Source organism: Dysidea avara, chromosome 10 (genome assembly GCF_963678975.1).
Source record: "Dysidea avara chromosome 10, odDysAvar1.4, whole genome shotgun sequence".
Taxonomy (NCBI): domain Eukaryota; kingdom Metazoa; phylum Porifera; class Demospongiae; order Dictyoceratida; family Dysideidae; genus Dysidea; species Dysidea avara.
This window is the reverse complement of record NC_089281.1, coordinates 9,910,298-9,931,677: the sequence shown is the minus strand read 5'-3', so window position 1 is coordinate 9,931,677 and position 21,380 is coordinate 9,910,298. Positions and strand designations below refer to the sequence as shown.

At 37.7% G+C, this 21,380-nt stretch overlaps 1 protein-coding gene across 3 annotated transcripts in view; it reads left to right on the top strand.

The window, feature by feature from the left end:
• Positions 1–326: 326 nt before the first annotated feature.
• LOC136268118 (serine palmitoyltransferase 2-like) overlaps positions 327–21,380 on the top strand; it is a 37,967-nt gene continuing 16,913 nt past the window's right edge. For 2 of the 3 annotated variants that reach the window (XR_010706876.1, XM_066063351.1), the window contains exons 1-8: positions 5,541–5,839; positions 7,646–7,800; positions 10,282–10,427; positions 11,707–11,831; positions 13,957–14,050; positions 14,099–14,204; positions 15,337–15,394; positions 18,922–19,083. Coding sequence is in view for 2 of the 3 variants with exons in the window: in XM_066063351.1 (XP_065919423.1) it covers positions 5,597–5,839; positions 7,646–7,800; positions 10,282–10,427; positions 11,707–11,831; positions 13,957–14,050; positions 14,099–14,204; positions 15,337–15,394; positions 18,922–19,083 (1,089 nt within the window). In the remaining variant the exon portion in view is untranslated. Of the gene's footprint in view, positions 410–464; positions 597–5,540; positions 5,840–7,645; positions 7,801–10,281; positions 10,428–11,706; positions 11,832–13,956; positions 14,051–14,098; positions 14,205–15,336; positions 15,395–18,921; positions 19,084–21,380 lie in introns of those variants that run through there. The other variant, XM_066063352.1, reaches the window with a different exon arrangement.

Genomic DNA, 21,380 nt, shown 5'->3' with positions numbered 1-21,380 from the left:
CTTCATCAGTTCACACAGCTTTGTCAGTTCCACTTTCACTACTAACTTCTTTTTAAATTCCCAAGGTTCTTCCAACCCAAGTTTAAATTGCTTAGGTCATTTTCAACCTAGTGGAGGCTTCATAGCTTTAATTTGCTTTAGTTGTGTTGTTATTTTGCCATTTTCAGTATGCACATTTTTTTGAAAACCCACAATCACAAGTTACATGTATCGCTGTCATAGTTTTAATTTAAGTTTAAAATACATTTTGCTGTATTAAGATAAACAACCAATGTTCTAACGCAGCCAAGCACCTTAGTGGATTATTATTTATCATGCAGATACTTTAGACGCACACTCAAGGAAATGGGATTTGTTTTGTGTGGAAATGACCACTCCCACTCCTGCTATATCAACCAGGAAAAATGCCGTAAATACATAAACATTCATGGTACACTGTAGTATTATCATTCATTTATCACTAGTGCATTTAGCAGAGAATGTTTAAGAAGGAACCTTGGAGTAGTGGTAGTTGGGTATCCTGCTACTCCTATTAACATGAAGGGAGAAGTAGGATATGTATTTCAGCTGCACACACTAGAGAAATGCTTGATCAGGTAAGCTTTCAAGTTTAATTATTTATGCAACTACTTTTCAGGGTTCAAATTCCAGGTCAGGTTATGAGAGCCCAAGGGTTTAAGTATCCAGCTTATGTTTTATCTGGTCAGATCCAGATAATAAAAATCCATATTGTATACATGTGTACAATGATCACTTGCGTTGATTATAGCATCTTGTTTGTGTCAAATGAAGTTATGTAGCTTTTAAAATGCTTTGACTGTCATTCAGATAATACATACCATAAAATCAATTTTTTAATGATCATAATCTTATCAGCATTTTGAATTGCACCATCATTTTAATTACCAATCATAATTTTTGAAGCATCACCATCATTTTAAAATGATGTAATCACTTTTAGTATGCAAAACATTTTACTATCATTTTTTTTAAATAAAATAATGCTGAAATGATTCATTTTTTCATCCTAATGTAATAATTTTAATGAAATGTAAACTTTATTTCATGTACTGGTATATGAGCCATAGAAAATAGAAAGGGACCTTATGATGAAAAGTTGGAATTTACAATATCCCTAATTATCTGAACAAGTGTAAAAATTATCCTGTTATGAAATATATCATTACTCGTTCTATCCATTGTGTTTGAAAAATTTTTCAGCATATTGCTAATACATCAACGTATTTTTTTTAAATTACATGAATAATTACATATTTTAAATAATCGTGGCATTCTAATTAATGTACACTGTTTAAATTTTGTTGAGTAGTGCTATTAAAAGTCTTTACACATGACACGGATATCAAAACTATAGAGATAGAACACCTGTCATAGTATTTAATTACTGAATAATTGGAATTTTTTTGGAAGTCACTCTAAGGACCCTTTTTATTTTCCATGGCCCATATAATAGTTGCCTGTGTTACTGTTTGGTCCCACAATATGTAACCTGAATCTCATTTACCTTTTGCTCTTGTAAAAACATACAGAACCAATTGTTAGTGCCCAGAATTTAGGTTCTAACACTTTAATTAAAGCTAGTTGGGTCTGGGTTTGATCCACATTATGTCTAGGTCAGTGATATGCTGACCAAACTTCAACCCAGATCTAGACAGGACCACGTGCACTACGGAGTGCTATCAAATATATTTATATTAAATGTAGTCATACTACCTGTTGAAAATAATAGATCATGCAACAATAATTGTATTGTAATCATTAATGACCACCATTACTGTTGACGTGAAAGTCGTCACTGCCACATATCGTCATCGTTGTAAGTCTAATTACTCTATAATGGCAGCATTTTTCCAATCGTGAACCACACCATTGCACACGACAAACTAAAATATGTATCAAGCCCCTTCCTCTACTTTTTGACAGGGTCTATTCAGCTCACGTACACGTGAAATACTTTCAGTACTTATGCAACATTATTATGTATTCACATAGGCTTGTCCTACCCTCCGACTTCAACTCTGGTAGATATAGCTTACCTCAAAGATCATGAGGGTGTTTATAAATTGCTTTATTGTGTATATATGTGCTACAGTACTGTATAAGCAAAAATTTTGGCGAGCAGAATATTTGGCGTTTGCTTAATTTGTATTTGGCAAGAGTTTAATTTGACGAAATGCAACGTGAAGTCCCACGTGCAAGCCCGTGTGGTAGCAAATTGTATAGCTGGCTTCTCATTTACAAAGATGTATGTAGACTACGTTTACTTCGTTGGCCCGCATGCTGGAGAGAGTTTCATGTGAGACGGAGAATACATGACAGGAAACGGGCGTACCAAGGGGGGTTTCCAGGGGTTTCAGGAAACCACTTTGGATTTTACACACTACTTGAAGCATTAAGAAATTGAAACTTCAGGTTTCCAGAATCTGGAATCTATCATGGAACAGGACACATTGCAAACTTTTATCTTAGTTAAATAATAGTTTCTCACACGATAGCAACACTTATAGCTTATGATTTTGGTGAAAAGTCGAGATACTCTAATAAAGCAGTCAGGCGATATAACCTACTCTAATATAACAGTCACTTGGCTGTAGTGGAAACCCCTTTTCAAAATTCCTGTGTACGCCCCTGGGAAACAAAGTGATTGGGAACATACTCCATGCCAAGTAGCTAGTTACGATCACAGCATAATTCATACACAAATACTGGCTGTATTTATTTCGTCTATGTCTAGGTGTTGGAACTAATAGACCAAAAATTCTACCTTGGCTCAAATAAAAACAGACCACAGCCCCCAATAGTGAATAACATTAGAGTCATTTATAGATTTGAGGTTCGTTTTGTCTTGTTATAGGGAGTTTTTTAAAATAGTTGTTCCAATACTGAACAAAGACAGGGTTAGAATAGGTAGTATTGGAACACTATTTTTGCTGTGGATCCGGCTCCGCTGCGTGTTTCTCGAGGTGTATCTTCCTCGAGTGGTATCTTTGTTTGGCGAAATATTATATATAGGACCTTCTTAATCTTTGATATTTATGTGGAGTCGGAGACAATCGTAGAATTGTTTGATTAACCACTGGCTGACCTCCAGTAGTACATCAATCTAGATACACCACCTTGCTTCTTGCTTGATCTTTTGCCTGTTTAATCGGTTAAAATATTAGAAACACTATAATGGTGAGATTTTAATTTGGTAATGTTGTGAGCATCCGCCAATTTTAATTTCACGCCAAAATTTCTGCTCATACAGTATTTATAAGTAAGTGATCAAGTAGTTTTATTTAATCTTTTGCTTGTACATAAAGGTTCTTCACCAGATTGATATTGTTGGAGATGTACTTCGTCTCAAGTATAACAAGGTCAACAAGTGGATATAAGCTGGAATTAAATAAATAAGCCTATACAGGTGTAATATTTAGCCAACAGTGAATTTATGTACATGCACAACAGTGAATTTATGTACATGCACAACAGTGAATTTATGTACGTACGTACGACGGTACGTGCACAGCAAATTCTACATTATTATTTGATCACAAGGATTGTAATTTTGTTTTTGTACTCAGTATTATCAGATTCAGTAATATAAATTTAATGGCTTTGGTTTTGTCAACTAGCATGCTCTGTATGGTAGTGCTGTATAGTAGGGATCCCCCAAAGAAAAATAATGGCACCATTTAAAATGCTGCCATTTTAGAAAAACTACAGAATGAAATATTCCTTCATGAAATACTACTGATGCCAAATCTATAGTTAAAACTTAGAAAACCCTTATAACATACCAGTACTTTTTAGTCCATCAAAACTGGTCTGCCTGCATCAGCAGGAGTAACTCACCTCCTTGTTTCGCTACTTTCTTTCCTGTGATCCCTAAAGAGTCATGCTTAGGTAGCTGCATTATAGAGTGTATGGTGTCTCAGAACCTTTCAAATGTATAACAGGCTGTAGGACCAGGTGTCCTACAGACCTTCATTGCTTGTGCTGTAAAGCCTAAATACAACAGCAAGTGTCCCATAGCTAATTAGCCATGTTTTATTTAAAAATTATTCTACTAGTAGGTAGAGCAGTAGTGGCTGTAACATATGTATAAAGTTTCAATGCTTTGATTTGGCTTACAAAAAATATGTGTGTTTCATAACCTATGTCATTGAGATCTCATGCATGCACATAATTGAGTCATTGACCATGCCATGCTCTACTGTATTATTCTGCTCAGAAGAATGATTACTGTGATTATATAATATCAGGATGGGTGCATGATCTGTGCCTTTAATTTGGAAAACTATTTCTCTTTATAACAACATGGATTTCCAATCTCATATCTACTGCTGCTGCATTTAACCATCAAGAAATTATACCCATGTTTATGAGTCTTTCTGTTTGTTTGCGACTAGTCTTGCATAGCCACTTTCTTTTGTATGGGGGCAGGGAAAGAAAAGGGTCTGGTGAACATAGTCGTTGGCTTATCCCAAGATTATGGGGATTCTACTACTCAGCTTCCGGATTGTTTGTGGGTGTGAATGATGTGCTTTGATGACCGTTTCGTCATTTGCGTCCTGTTGCCATAGATATAATATGTAATCTGCTGATCTTTGCATCATTTTCATTCTATTACCATGGCTACTGCTTTTATATCTATGGCAACAGGATGCAAATGACGAAACAGTCACGTTATTTGCACCCACAAATGCTGCACAGTAGAATCCCAAGGATAGACCCCGCCCCCACACAAAAGAAAAAAGTCTGGCTACTCAAGACTGGGCAATTGGAAACAGTGGAAATGGAAACGGAAAGTGGAAATGGTCAAAATTAATGTTATATGCATGCATCCTAGAGTAAAACTCTTGTTTAGTGGCCACCTCTTAAAAACAACCTTTTTACAAAGGCCACCTCTGAACAAAGACCACATATTGTAATTAGGTTCTAAAGATAGTTGAGGCATACTTGATGAAAGACCACTTCATGGTCACCTTTTATAAAGACTACCTCTTTACATGGTAATTAATATTCAAACGTGTATTTCATGACTCATAGAAAGGGGTCACCCATATTTTGGTCCACACATCACTCAAGTCATCTACCATCATCGCTTAATTTGTACCAGAATGTGTCATAACAATGTAAGTGAAATGTAGCTAGTCACTACAACCTGTACTGTATCAACGAGAAAGAGGTCTCATAAGGAGATAATGACCATAAGAGCCTAGCTTATTTTAGCTGACCTAGCTGTTTTGATAAAGCCATGAAATAGATGTTAGGAACTTAACTATTAGTATAAAAGGTGAACATGAAGTGGTCTTATAAGGTCAGTATGCCTTAGCTATTTTTGATCCAGTTACAATGTGGTCTTTGCATGTAGGTCCATACATTAATAATTTTTGTATGGAGGTCTTTAATAGGTGGCCACTAAACAAGTTTTACTCTAGGGTACATTTTGACCCATTTCTGTTTTCCACTTTCTGTTTCCGGTTTCCATTTCCACTGTTTCCTAGTTTGTGACAGCAGCATTGACGCGCGCCGGCTTGTGTAGGTTTGTCACGTGCGCAAAAAATCATGCCACTTTTTTAACACCAAGATGACCGTAGCAGAGTATGCAGCGTTGTGCTCCAAAAAGACTAGTACGTTTCACTATACTTGTTCAAAATCTAAAGAAAAGCGCGAAAGGAAAAGAAAAAACACTAACGAGTTTCCGGAGACTCATGCTGCTATTGCCGTGACAACGTACCTGTCGTATTCGGTACTGATACTTATTGGGCATATCAGGGACTTTCTGAGAAAATTGGGCCTTATGAAACATGGTAAATCAGCGGTCAAAGATGTAAGTAAACTGTATTGTGACCTTAGTAACTTTGCTCGTGTAGAACATGTATCATGATGTATGTTTACCTTTTGTTTAAGCTTCAGACGTTTAACCTTTCAGGTCTGCGTATGGCTTTAGTTTTATGCACGCAATGGCTTCAATAATGCATCTATCAATATTATCCCCCGCCTCCCCCTCCCGGGAGGAAAAGGGGATTTGACTTTTTGAAAAATCAAATTCTCCACCCATGGGGGAGCGACTAGTGGTCAAATCTCCATGTAGTATGGCTGTAAGGTACTTTAGGAAACAGGTAAATTCTTCTAATTTGCAAATTAAATCAAACGCCTTAAATTTCGAGCGATCAAATACCCCACTATAGTACGTTCACGTTGAGCTGAATCCTCAAAAACATTTAATAACTCATGGATACAATTACACATGATCTTGAAATTTGGCTCATTTGTAGTACTGCTTGATCCGCTAAAAATATTTTGAAATCTTTTTGTTCAAATGTTTGACATAATATTTACGACCAATCAAAATTTTCATAATACATTTCCTATAGGGAAGCCATATAATTACAGTGTCCATTACAGCCCTTTCCCGAACTTGTAATGGAGCCAAACCGTACATATCTGTTGTTGACACCTTTGCTGTTACCAATAATCATCTGGTTGGCTGAAATGTTAACTTTGTTGAGAAAAAATCCATTTTTAATTTTTAGCTGTTTTTCAGGATTCAGCTCAACGTGAACATACTATAGTGGGGCAGAGTTTCAGGTCAAAATCCCCACTAATAACCTAGTAAGCCCGGGAGGGGGGTAGTGGGGCTTAACATTGATAGGTGCATAATTAATTTGAAAGCACGTGTAGTTTCAGCATAGATAATAGAGTAAAGGGATAGGAAACGCAAACGATTTCCGGTTTGATTTCTGTTACGCGTGACTTGAAAGGACAAGACAGTTTTGTGAGAATTAGTGTTCTAAGCAGCGTAAATAGTAATCCAACAGACTACAGTAAGTATTTAGGCCTATGCGAGAGATTTTGGCGAGAGAATTCAGACCGTAGATTTTGTAACAAAGCGTATCGCATTAACCGTGATTGTTACATGCTGTCACACTTTCGCTCATCGTACCTTCATGCCTCGTCCATACCGCTTCTTTTATAGCCGGTTCCACTTTCGAATCTTGTGGTAAGCTAGGTGTGTCACCAACACATTCTTTTACCGTTGCGTTGTACTGCAAGGTGGTTTAAACTTTTGGTTAAAAATGGAAGATACTTAGTCGTTTCTTCAAGCAACAGTTCCTGTTTTGCTCCGATATTTCCTCTGGTTTCCTCTGTTAAATGGTAAGGAATAGGTTTATCACAGTTAAAAGGATAGAATATATTTACGAAGAAAGTAAAGTGGTTTAAAGTAATTTTTGGGCGGTTTTTTCACTTTCAATCTCCTTTAATTTTGCGTATAACTTCCTTGAGGGTTGGTACCATCCTATTTCCCTCGATTACTTACTTGAGTTCACTGTAGCGAAGTTTCACAGTCGTTGGTTACAAAATTCTGTCGTTACAACAATTTGTTTCTCTTTGATACAAGCGCAGCAAGCGTAACGAGTATGTTCGTGACGTACTACACGGAATTCCAATAGAAATGTACGTATTTTGTGACGTCACGTCATTGCGTTTCCTATCCCTTTACTCTATTATCTATGGTTTCAGAAAGGTACACATACCTAGCTATTGTATTAAAGATCCGCATGATTGATTACATATTATTGTGTAATGACTGTAGTTACATTAATAATTTAAAACTGCATGTGCTATATTACAGGATGTTTTCAAGTTGGAGTCAGACTTTTCACATTTTTATACACGTAATCTATATACCAGAGTCCGAGATTGCTGGAACAGACCAATTGCTAGTGCACCAAGTGCTTACATGGATGTAATGGATCGCTATAGTGATGATTACAATTTGACCTTCAAGTAAGTTCAGTTTCTTTATCATTTTCATCATTTATGCTTGTCATCATAATTATATATGACATCATAATTATAAGTATAATTATAGTATGCTTCCATTGCTAGTTAATATAATCAATCACATCTAGTCACCCACATACAGATTAATTTGTCATTCAAAACTTTACTGCTGTTAAACTGAGACATCCCAAATCCTGACAAGTTGACTTAACCTTCTAACTTTGGGTACCATAGAGGAATGGGACACAAGTCCATCACTTGACTAAAACACTGGAAATAGATTGCTGATGCACTAGGTTTTATAAGTTTAGAAAGCTACTGGCTTTGCTGGTACAGTTCTTATGTACTTGCATCAGTAGGCTGGATAACTTTTGGGACTATAATAAGTGCTCACAGTGGATAGACAGCCTCCTCTGGTCTCAAACTTGGCCTGGTAGCTTTACTCATCTTTCCCTCCTTTTCTTACTCCTATGAGTTGCCCACCAACCTCCTGACTAGGCCACCCACCACATTCGCCTGTGATATATTACAAAAAAAACTCTTCAAAATATCCAAATTTTTGGTGGTATCACTGTACTCTACCAATGCAATAAACGCCTACACTCATGTGTAGCCAATGGCATGAATTGAATACTTCAAGCCACTACAGTACATGTGTGAAATAGGTACCTTTTCACACATTAGGTCACAAATTTGTTTCACAGTTGTACAGATAGCATAAATTAAAAAGACTATTTCAGAAGGGAAGTAGTGTTTAGTTTTAAAATTCAAGTTTTTGCTATTGAATTTGGCAAGCTTTGTAATTGACTTTGTGCTGTTTGCAATTGAATTTGTCACTTTTGCATTAGAATTTGTTGCTTTTGCAATTATAGAGTTTGTCACCTTGCCAATTGAATTTTGATGTACTTGCAGTAGAAATCATAGGTGATATTGCATTAGAATTACTGTAGTCGCGTTTGCAGGAAATTTTGTCATGACTAGTAATATTTCTAGACAGAGTCAAAATACATGTAATGATTTGTGGTTTATACATCAGTAATTTCTAATTGTTTCATGACTTTTTCAATGATCCTGTTTCCCCTTTTGAAATTTCCAATATTTTATTAATCTTGTAATATGAGAGTTCTAGCACTTGCTTGATTAACTTATTGCTGGTTGCAGACGGTAAAGTAAGTGTGAAGTACAAGTTTTATTAGCTTTATACCTGGCTCCTCACTGTGCACCTACCTGCATGCTGACCGCTTGGCGGGCTCTTGTATAAGTGTTCAAGTGTTGATCGGATGGCTGCAGGTTTGAGGTTGCCCAGGTCCAGTAATGGGAGTTTTCTCCTTTCTACACCTTTTAAAACATACTTTACATAACAACTTTAAACAGGCTGTAGGACCAAGTGTCCTACAGACCTTCAGCACTTGTGCTGTAAAGCCTTAATAAAAAAAACAAGTTGCTACTTCTAAAACCAGGCGCCATGCAGCTAGCTACCTCATCTGAAATTAACCAACTATAGGTTTTTGGTTGTGCAATAATACATAATCACTTTATTGTAATTCTCGTATTTCATAATTCACAAAACTTTTGTAATTCTTCAATTACGTTGCTTGTTAAACAAACCGCTTTTAACAACACATTATGCACAAAAGTATCTTCTAAACTGTTTTATGGTTTGACTATCATATTTTTTCCCCACAAATTCTCTCAACAATGCCTCAAAGCTGCTCTTCATTTTCGTTCACATACGTATGGGATATGCCCCCTTTCCAACCCAACTTGAAGGGATAGGCTATTCCTCGTAGTCTATGAGGGCTGCACAGGTTTTTTCAGTTGTTGAATGCCTGTAAAACCTGAAGGGAAGGTAATTCAAAAAGTCTGAGGAGAGTCACCACACCTGTATTTCAGACCGCCGAAAAGAAACCACTAAGTTTACCTGTGCGGAAGTTTAATACAGACTTCATTTAACTTTTACTTCTTACGTAAAAGCTGCTTTTCTATTTAACGATTTTGCTCGCGTGGGTACATATGGACAAACACAGGTAGATAGATAGGTACACACACGCACACACACACACACACGCACACACACACACACACACACACACACACACACACACACACTTTTACGAAAACAATTTCAGTAAACTAGGCGTGTGCCCACAGCCGGCTGAAGTGGGTGCACGCCTGGTTTAATAAAAAAAAAAATAGACACCAGGCTATTTATTAAATAAGTAGTGTAAATTACAGCGAAGTACAAATTTTAACCCATGAACAATCATGTTCCGTAGCTCTTCCAGCTTCTACCTCTATATAATTGTAGACGTTGGATGCCTGACAACTTGTAAGACAAACTAACCTTCACATTTTAGTACATTTGTTTATGTACTACTTTCCTAGCTATGAAATAATGAGTCTCAACATTGGAACTTTGTGATTATGATGTGTGACCAACCTCCTCAGGGCACTCATCTATATGAGTACTGTTTGTCTATGTAGATATCCTGGTACCACATCAAAGGTTCTTAATCTTGGTTCCTATAATTATTTGGGGTTTGCTGAAAGTGGAGGACCATGTGTGGAAGATGTTGTACAGAGAATAAAGGATGATGGAGTATCTAGTAGTAGTAGCAGGAAAGATTTAGGTAATTATATATAAATATTGTGTCAATTTGATTGACCATTTCATGTTTCAGTGTAAAAGTCTTGAAATGTTAATTGACTTTTCCTTATTCCAGTGAAAAGGTCATTGAAATGTTATTGCTAAGCTTATAATTAAGTGTGTTGCTATAGTACTTTAATCCTTAGCAGCCTAGTTTCCATATAGCTGCAAACCACATGTGCTATCACCGATTATTTGCCGGTATCACAACTGCCAGAGCCACCGCAAGAGTTGGGAGGTGTTTAGCCTTTCTGCGTTGCAGACATGACAATTTAAATCCTGGCAATGTTCAACATGAAGAAACCAAGGGTGATGCTTATGCATATAGCACTCTTTGTCTGATGTGGCCTGTAATGTACCATATTGTAACAAATAAAGGTATACCTTAGCTGCCAGGTTTGTTTCCAAGGTTATTAAAATAGCCTTGTACCAGTGTGTAGTCACAGCAGTGCTGTTAATCCTTGTTAGAGTGTTAGTTCTTGGCAGTCGAGTTGGTTGTGTCTCGTCGCGGCTCTTGCTGCCAGCTACACGACTGTATCAATTGTTGTTGATACCATTAACTCACAACTCAACTGACTGACAAAAGCACATGTCATACTTTTTATATGCATGTGTGTCTATTTACAAAAGAGGTGTTGATCATCATACATGTACAATGCTAATACCGCAGACTCTGGTTATTAGTCGCATGCGCTTATAATTTTTGGAAGAATTATTTGTGAAATTTACTATGCTTGTTACGCGCATGCACTTATAAATTACGGTAAGGAGTTACGGTAAGGAATTTCTGCTAGGAGGGCATTGGTTGTGCCCACTACAGTTTTCAAGCAATTTGAACACCAGTAAATAGTTTGCTTCAGTCATGGAAACGGAAATCCTTAGAAGTCAGGTAGCTACAGCTATCGTTATTACAGATGGCAGTATCGGCTAGACACAGGCCTGGTGAGGCATCGAGTGTGCTGTGACATGTCTGATTCGTTCTGACATTTTTTTTGCTGTAATTCTATGTAGTACGAGATTGCAGAGGTGATTTCAACCATATGCGCTTAACAAACAGGTGTCTAGCACAAGTATACCACAAGTGCTTAACAGGCAATATGCGCTTAATAACCACGTGCGCCTAATAACCGGAGTCTATGGTAACTTACAGAGTATTTAATACTGTAAGAGTTCTCATACTTATTACATCACATACAGTATGGTCAAGAGTTCATAATATTAGAAGATGAACTCTTGGTATGGTGGTTTAACCCTTATTTTAGGTACTACTGTTCTGTTGAAAGAACTAGAAGCCCTCACTGCTCGGTTTGTTGGAAAAGATGATGCAATGGTATTTGGAATGGGGTTTGCCACTAACTCAGGAAATATCCCATCATTGATGGGAAAGGTATTGTGCTTGTGTACTGTACGCTGTATGAAAAGTGTGTATCCGTTTTATGTACCACTCTGCGTGGGCAGTTCAAAGGCACCGCCAGTGCCATAATTTGTATATTGCACTGCTGCAGACGACAGCGAGTGCATTATAACTTATAACGCACTGGTTGCGGTTTTGTAGACCACAACGAGTGCAATATATATAGTTATACAACGGCCACGAGTGCTCTGCCTGATATAAACGCACGAGCCTGAGGGCCCGAAGGCAAGTGCGTTTATACAGGCTGAGCACGAGTGCACGTTGTATAACTGTTATTTACCACTCACCTAATAGGTGGGGTGAGTCTCACAAGACAGCTGTAACACTTATAAAGGCCAGGTTTCTAACATCGATTGTGGGTAACCAAGCCAGACGTTGCGATGACGTTCCCCCTGCAGTACTGCAGCCACCTGAGATATTGAAAGCTAGTACGCTATGGGTTATATCACTAACCTGCATTCGCTGTTGGACTCTCATCATGTAGTGCTCAGCATTCCAGTGTGCTATATAGACTAAGCACCAGACTAATCACCAGTGATTCTCTCGAGCAAAAAAAAGCAGCTAAATAGATGGTTTAAGTAAACAAAACCTAACTACTAAATGATACTAGTCTAATTCTTACTATTCACACTGGTTAAACTCGAATCTGGTGGCATGACAAAACTGGTTCCCACAATTGAACGTAAAGGTTAGTATTATTTAGAATATATTTGTTTTATTGAGTCATTGTCGAAGTGGACTACAGTTTAATCTGGGCTAAGATGGCATCAGACTAGTAAGGTGTATAAGTACGTTTATATATATGTAGACTAGAGTTGTGGCCACCCGCGTTGGCTTTTTCGATCGCCATTGGCTGCTTGTAAACATTATACGTATTGGTGACGTTATGGCCCACAATCGACCTTTACATGTCAGGCTATAAAAGAATTCGAGTGATCTGTGAAGTGTCTTTCCACCTGTTAGGTGAGGTGTCGTAGTGGTCTTGGCCACTGGCACTTGTGCTATGCTGCACAAAACCGCAGCCAGTGCAATATCTGTATATTGCACTGCGGTCAGTGCATTATAACTTATAATGCACTCGTTGTGTTCTACAAAACCGCAACCAGTGCGTTATAAGTTATAATGCACTCGCTGGGGTCTGCAGCAGTGCAATAGACAAATTATGGCACTGGCGGTGCCTTTGAACTGCCCACGCAGAGCGGTACATTAAGTTATAATGCACCGACCGCAGTGCAATATACAGATATTGCACTGGCTGCGGTTTTGTGCAGCATAGCACAAGTGCTGGTGGCCAAGACCACTACGACACCTCACCTAACAGGTGGAAAGACACTTCACAGATCACTAGAATTCTTTTATAGCCTGACATGTAAAGGTCGATTGAGGGCCATAGCATCACCAATACGTATAATGTTTACAAGCAACCAATGGTGATCGAAAAAGCCAACGCAGTGGCCACAACTCTACTCTACATACGTATATATACACCTTACTAGTCTGGTGCCATCTTAGCCCAGATTAAACTGTAGTCCACTTCGACAATGACTCAATAAAACAAATATATTCTAACCTTTATGTTCGATTGTGGTAACCAGTTTTGTCATGCCACCAGATTCGAGTTTAGCCAGTGTGAATAGTAAGAATTAGGCTAGTATTGTTTAGTAGTTAGGTTTTATTTCCTTAAACCGTCTATTTAGCTGCTTTTTTTTGCTCGAGAGAATCACTATGGCGATTAGTCTGGTGCTTAGTCTATATGGCGATTGAGTGATCACGCTGGCATGCTGAGCACTACATGATGAGAGTCGAACAGTGAATGCAGGTTAGTGATATAACCCATAGCGTACTAGCTTTCAATATCTCAGGTGGCTGCAGTACTGCAGAGGGAACGTCATTGCAACATCCGGCTTGGTTACCCACAATCGATGTTAGGAACCTGGCCTTTGTAAGTGTTACAGCTGTCTTGTGAGACTCTCCCCACCTATTAGGTGAGTGGTACATAACAGTTATACAGCGTGCACTCGTGGCCGTTGTATAACTATATAATATACTACTGTGTAAGCGTAGTGGTTTGTATGGTTATTCAGTGTGGTTGTTGCAGGGTTGTTTAATATTAAGTGATGAATGTAACCATACATCACTTGTGCTTGGTGCTCGCCTCTCTGGTTCTATTATACGGAAGTTCAAGCATAATGGTAGAGTTACGCTAGTGGTAATACTATTTTACACATGTGTTTGCTAAGATATGGATTATTTGGAGAAAGAACTTCGCAAAGCCATAATTGGAGGACAACCAAGAACTCACAGGCCATGGAAAAGAATATTTATTCTTGTGGAAGGAATTTATAGGTTAGCAATTGCATGTACTGTTCATGCTATTTTACCTGGTACAATAAATGTGATTTAGAGAAGGAAAATCCTAGGGAAACTGCAGCCAAAACATCACTAGGAAAAAGGAGTATATGGCGGTATAAACTTCCATCAAACTACAACAGCTACACTGTAGTACAATGTAGGCTTAGCCATAGATAATAAATGCCCCTACACTGTATTTCAAGCCTGTCAGCACATGAATCGCTTATTGGATTTTCGATAAACATGCCATGCAAAGTTTCATAATGTTTGTATTTGTGGTACTTTTCAGTCCAGCTCAACATCACTCCTTCAATAGCAGCTTCTGGTAGACTGTCCTACTCTGTAGAGTAGCACAAACTTTGTCTGTACGCTTTTCTCTAACCTCTTGTCATACACACTCACAGTGTACTCTATCTATGTACTTTTAAAAAATTAGTTCTGTTAACAGCCTGTCTGTCAGTACAGTATTTTACATCTGTCACATTTATGTTGGGTTCACTTGAATTAGATAGGTTAATAATCCTATTAGCTAAGTTAACCATATTGATAGGGCTACCATTATATATATGTATATATATATATCGCTAAGCCTATATTGTGCTGTTGTAATTTGATGGAGGTTTGTACTGCCATATACTCCTATTGGCCAGTGTGTGTGTTTGCATTGCTTTTGTGTTGTGATTCAACTTACACACAAAGTGAACTTTTTGGCTGCTTCTGTGAAGCTAAAAACTGTCTGTCCATCATGCTATTTACTTTAATTCCAGTTCCTTTGAAATTACACGAGGACAATTTGTTCAAGTGGTAGGGTTTGTTCAAGAGATCATGGGTTTGAATCCAGCAGTCAGTAAATACTTTTTTTTCTTTCTAACCGTATCTTTATATCTAATTGAGTATTTAAATAGTATCAGGCTTGTGGGTGATCCATACAGTTCTGTAGTCTCTTAGAATAACAGCTTTTTATTACAGGCGTGTAGCCATCTTACTGCCTAAAGTGGGAACTCACAGTCCATAAAATAATACACCCTGTACATTCATGCCTGTGTGTAACAATATAAAGCCACTTTTAAGTAAGGCTGTGCACATACTGTAGTATTTTACTAGCATTTATTTTGTGGTTAAATAGCATGGAAGGTACTATTTTAAAGTTACCAGAAGTTGTGGAATTAAAGAAAAAGTATAAAGTAAGTAGAAGAATGTGTCTTCATTGAACATCTACTGTACAGTGTATAAATATCAATTGAGTTGTAGGATTAGTCTTATAACAAGGTAGTAGTAGTACATGTTGATGATTTGTGTGACTTATGCCTGATTTGTATGCACTAATGCCAAGCACTTACCCCTGTACACAGTTGTGTGAATGTTATGAATTGGATAACTGTGAAATATAGGGGTATAATGAACCAAACATTTTTGCTGAAGGCAATAGTTTTCTATAGAAGTACAAAAATGTGTAAGGGTGTACACACTGTATTTCCATGTTAGAGTTGTTTTCTTACTTTAATATTGCAATCCAAGTATTTGAAGTTACAAGTGCTATATGCAGTATAGTATGTACACGTTGAGATCCTCCAAAATGTTTAATAACTTCAAGATGCAATTACACACGATGTTGAAATTTGGCTCATTTGTAGTATCAAGAGTATGTAATAGTAAACAAGAATATCGAACGGGTGTAATACCCCATGATTAATGATTGCGTGAAGTAACACGGATATTTTGGTAATTGTTTGTTTATATTGCCATTAACGGTTGTTGTATTTAGCCCAATTCGGCCACTAAATCAAGTGAAAACATAATAGCATTAAAGGGAAATGGCTAATGTTAAAGTTCTGGCACTACCAAGTGGATCCCTGAAGGTGTGGCAACACGCTCATTTGTGCAACCGTTGTTTTGTGAGCTGGAGTTATCTTGGGTCCTTACTACACTTTCCTTATCTTGGGTCCGTTGTTTTGTGAGCTGGAGTTATCTTGGGTTCTTCCTACACTTTCCTTATCTTGGGTCCTTACTACACTTTCCAACCATTGAATACTTGGTCAGAAAACTGGCAAACAAAGACCTGTTGCCACGTATGCATTTCAAATTACCATTGCGCGTAAGCAAACAATTACTGAAATAGCTGTATTACTTTACACAATCATTAATCACGGGCTAATACACCGTTTGACACTCTTGGTTTCTATTATATACTCTTGGTAGTATAAACCGCTTGACCCACTAAAAATATTTGAAAATCTTTTTGCTCAAATGCCTGACAAAGTATATACGGTCAGTCAAAATTTCCACCATACATTTCGTATGGGGAAGCCATAAAGTACAATATTCATTACAACCCTTTCCCGAACTTGTAATGGAGCTAAACTACACATGTCTGTTGTTGACAATTTACCGTCATCACTATCATCTGGTTGGTTGAAATATGAACTTTTCATTTTTCAGGATCCAGCTCAACTTGTACTGTAAAACTCCAGCCAAACTGTGAAAAGGGTGCAGCCCTCCAGGGTAAAATTAAAGTTTGTAGCCATTTCTTGGCTACCACCATTGTTCTACAACTTTTTCATCCAGGACTTTTTTTTGTCATTTGGTATACATGTAGATGTCACTTCTTTTCTATAGTTGCAAGCCCTAAAGCCGGCATTGAGGCCTGCTTTGTAAATTGTTTTCTCTCTCTCTTTAAGCCATGACAAATTAATCGTATGTTTCACTGATGTAGTTGGTTGGTGTTTTAGCAGATTCTAAAATAGATGTAAAGCACATGATCTCTTAAAAGAGTGCTAGTACTCTTTAATATTGTGCAAACAATATTAGCAAAGGGAGAAGGAAATGGAGCTCCTTCACATTATTTTAGAAGAGTTTAGCACCTACACCTGTAAAGACCGTAAAATACTCGTGTATCTATATATATATAAACCTGTCTGTCTGTCTCCAACACCTGTAACTCAATGACCAAAGTACGTATCAACACAGGACTTTAACAAAATTAAATGCTCAACATCTGGCAACTCCAAGTTTGTTGTTACAAACCACTACATGCTTCCTTTTGTTCTCTATAAAGCGTTGAAGGCGTTGGTATAGAGGAATGCTTGAGCTACATTCCTGTCAAACCATGAACATACAGCCAAAGCGTTAGCGCATAGAACTCTTAACCCATAGGTCCCGGGTTTGATTTCTACCCATGCCAACTTTTTTTTCTTTTCAGTGCCACCTTTTCGTGACACACTTTTTCATGTGTCAGGTATTGACAATGATTACTCGGCAATCTGTGCACGTATTGACACGATTCACACGCAAAATGAAATGCTCACCATCTGGCTACGTTGCAAAGTTTATTGTAAGCCTCTGTGTACGTTCCTTTGTCCGCTAAAGCACCTTGAAGGCCATGATGTAGAGAAGACCTCAGCTGCATTCCATTGCTAACCACACGTATTACTACAGGAATTATCAAACAAGGCAAGACTGATATTGGTGTACAACTTGTGTATAGTATAAATTTGAAACTGAATACAATGACTATCATATAGCTATTAGGGTGACTTGTTATATAACAGAACCTTTTACAGGGTATTATGTGAAGCTTAACAATCTACTGGGTAACTTTTTACATGGCTGAACACTCTACAGGGTGACTTGTTTGTAGCAGAACTGACTTGTTTGTAGCAGAACTGACTTGTTTGTAGCTGAAATCTTTACTGCCTGATTTTTTATTTATGACTAAACTCATGACGTGGTGACTTGATTGTAGCTTCCCTCTTTCCGGGGGGGGGGGGGGGGACTTGTACTGTGGTTGAAGTCAACTGGGTGACTTTTGTAGCAGTACTCTCTACAGGGTGATTTGTTGTTAGCTGAACTCTCTACTTGATTGTAGCTGATCTCTCTACAGGATAACTTGTAACATACATAGCTGAACTCTCTATAGGGTGACTTGTTTGTAGTTGAACTCTCTATATGGTGATTTTATTGTGGCTGAATGCTTTTGTAGAGTGACTTGTTACGTAGCTGAATGTTCTAATAGGGTGACTGCACTATTAGAGTATCACGATCTCAAACTTAGTTGGGTTTTGTGGTGTGACTCAGTGTGATTCCTTGTAAACCAATGAAATACCTTAAAATAATTAATATACCTATATACTTATTTTCAGCTCATTCCATGAACTGTTTGCGATTAACAAGAGTCAATCGTACATTTGTTAACATGGTTGGTGTTAACTCTATGATTGTTTGTGTGATTTGTTTCAAACTACACATTTTCACTACGATGGTTGCTCCATGCATGTACAGACCGTATTCCTTCAAATGGTTTACCTTGTACCCGTAACGTATGTACCCGTAACGTAAAAATTGCTTTTGCATTTTTCAAAAATTGCACATACTATAACTCCCTTGTTCTCTATCTTTTATGTACAAAACTTGGACTGTAAATGTGCTACTGTACATTATGCTCTTACTGCCCTCCAAGTGTGAAGTATATCAATTAAAGCGTGCGAGTTATAGCAAGTTGCAAAGAAGATGAAGAAAAATACGAAGAAACTTAAGAAATTTTAAATACTATCAAGTTAAGGATGTATGAAAACAGCATTTTCTTGGTTCCTGCAAAATACACACTTGTCTGTCACATGCCTGCACTTGGCCACACAACACACTGTTAGGTGTCTTAATTGTTATTTATACATGTACATGGGCGTACGTACAGTACACGCACTGTGTTTTTTAGGCATACTTATATGTTGATGAAGCTCACAGTATTGGAGCATTGGGACCAACAGGTCGTGGTGTATGTGATTACTATGGTGTTGATCCTTCTGAAGTGGACATTCTCATGGGAACATTCACCAAGAGTTTTGGCAGTGCTGGAGGCTATGTTGCTGCCAGCCATGTAAGTGGCATTGTATCATTTAGTAAAAGAATGTTCATTTACAATCATGGTTAACTACTTTACCACCACTTTAAATGCTAATTGTCTAGTTGTATATGTCTAGTTGTATATGTCTAGTTGTATAGCTATGCTTTTTTATGTACTGTATGAGAGTACGTTGTACATATGTGAATAGACTGCCGTGTTACTGTTTGTCTACATCCGTATTTGTATATGTAATAGGATGGATGGCTGTGGTATTCGGGATTAATAGTGCGAGCAGTGTAAACAGGAAGGAGTAAAATAGTGCTCGGCTTCGCCTCGCACTATTTCCTTCCTGTTTACAATGCAAGAACTATTAATCCAGAATACCACAGCCATCCGTCCTATTGCAAATTAATCCGACAACCATAGCAACTGTTACTAGACACCAGAAATTCAAAAAATAACCACTGCAAAAGACCAATCACACTTAGCAACCGTTGCTATGGTCTTAAAGTGACGTTTACCTTGGCAACTGTTGCTAAGCAATCACATTGTTGCTATGCCATGGGGCATCTATCACTATGGTAACACTAGTTGTCAAGTCGGACATTTACTTCTAATAGAAACACACCACACTATTTTAGCCAATCAAATTAGTATTACAGGTTTTTGTTAAGGGACCAACAAGTGTAATACTAATTCTATTGGCTAATTGCTTGACGTATTTCAAAATAATACGTCAAGGTGCTATTGAGAGTATTATACTGTAACACATTCACTTGTTGGATTATTAAACATACAGAACTAATTAATAGTGCCTGCTAATAAGCTTGTTTTGGTATGTTGTTCTGGTATGTAATTTTCAACTGTATTCTGCCTGCTGCACAGTCCTTCATACAGAGAACAATAAGTGAAGCTATAGCCTACAACCAACTTACTTTGCTATAGAGGACTTGCACGCGTGAAGCAACGGTTGCTAGGTGGACATGTTTTGGGACAACTCTCTATGGCACATATTGGGTCAGAATGAAGGTAACAAGATTTGCACTGGATATAGTGGCACTGGGAAGTGGGGCTGGTTTCGAAATAGAAGATCTTATCATTGGCTTTGTGAAATAGGTGGCTAATTAAATTTCAATACATTACTCACCAATTCTAACTTCTTCATCTTTTTTAACGAGCTGGGTGGAATTTACAACACAACTCAACACTGATTCGCTTCATTACAGCCTGTACCAAATCCTGAGAAAGCGCTTTTCAGCCACAACACTGTCCTGAAACATGGCCGACAGCTACAGTTGCTTAGCAATTACGATGATTTACGTCACGCTGCAAGTCCTCTATTGGAGGGGTGGTACAAAAAGTTATGACATACACTGTACAGCCATTACTACAAATGGACACCTTGCATTGCCAGTTAAAAGAAATGGGACTCAAAGGAGGACAAAGGTACACTGGTATACCCAGAACTTACCTGTTGAGCTGAAGCAGCTAACAGTGAAGTCTGTAGCCTAGCTTCTGAAGGTATCAGTTGTTTACTGTAGTTACACAGTAGTCAGTCAGTCACTATTATACAGCTGTAGAATTTCGTAGTGACATAATTATTAATGTGGTGTTTCAGGTCAAAATGAAGACAGTTTTGGGGCTTGATTATATCTGCCAGGCATCATGAAGTGTGCATGAAAATTTTTTGTGGGATGTATATTTTTACTCACTTTATTTCAATATGTTTTTACAGAATTTTGTCATAACAGTCGGTTTTTGCTCAGCCAGTCACAAATTACAGTAGTACCATTTGTAGTTCAAGCTCTAGGGTTTACTTATACATGTACACTATAGCATATCAGTACTATGACTATTGGCAAGTTTCACTGTGTTGCCTTCTTCTACAGTGTACATGACTGGATCTGCAAACAGCTGACAATGACACTCTTTTAAACCAGGTGCAGGCTAGGGCTGAGCAATAGTATCGATAGTGTGATATATCGCGATAGTAAATCACTATCGTTATCGCGATAGTAGGATATCACTATCGTGATAGTTATGATAAGCTCAGATCTGCATTAAAATGGTATTAACAACCCTTCTATACTGTTTTACAGTAGATATTACCAGCTTTCTTACAAAGGAGTGGCCTGTAAAAGCTTTACCAAAAGTCCATATTCATCGGCCTCCCACGTAGTTAATTAACAAATGTCCTGTGCATGCAAAATAACTTTCTATATGATTACAAATCATAGCTATACAACTGAGACTTTGTTAAGAGCGAAGTGTTTCATAAACTATCGGGATAGTATTCACTATCGCGATATTTAGTGAGTAACTATCGTGAT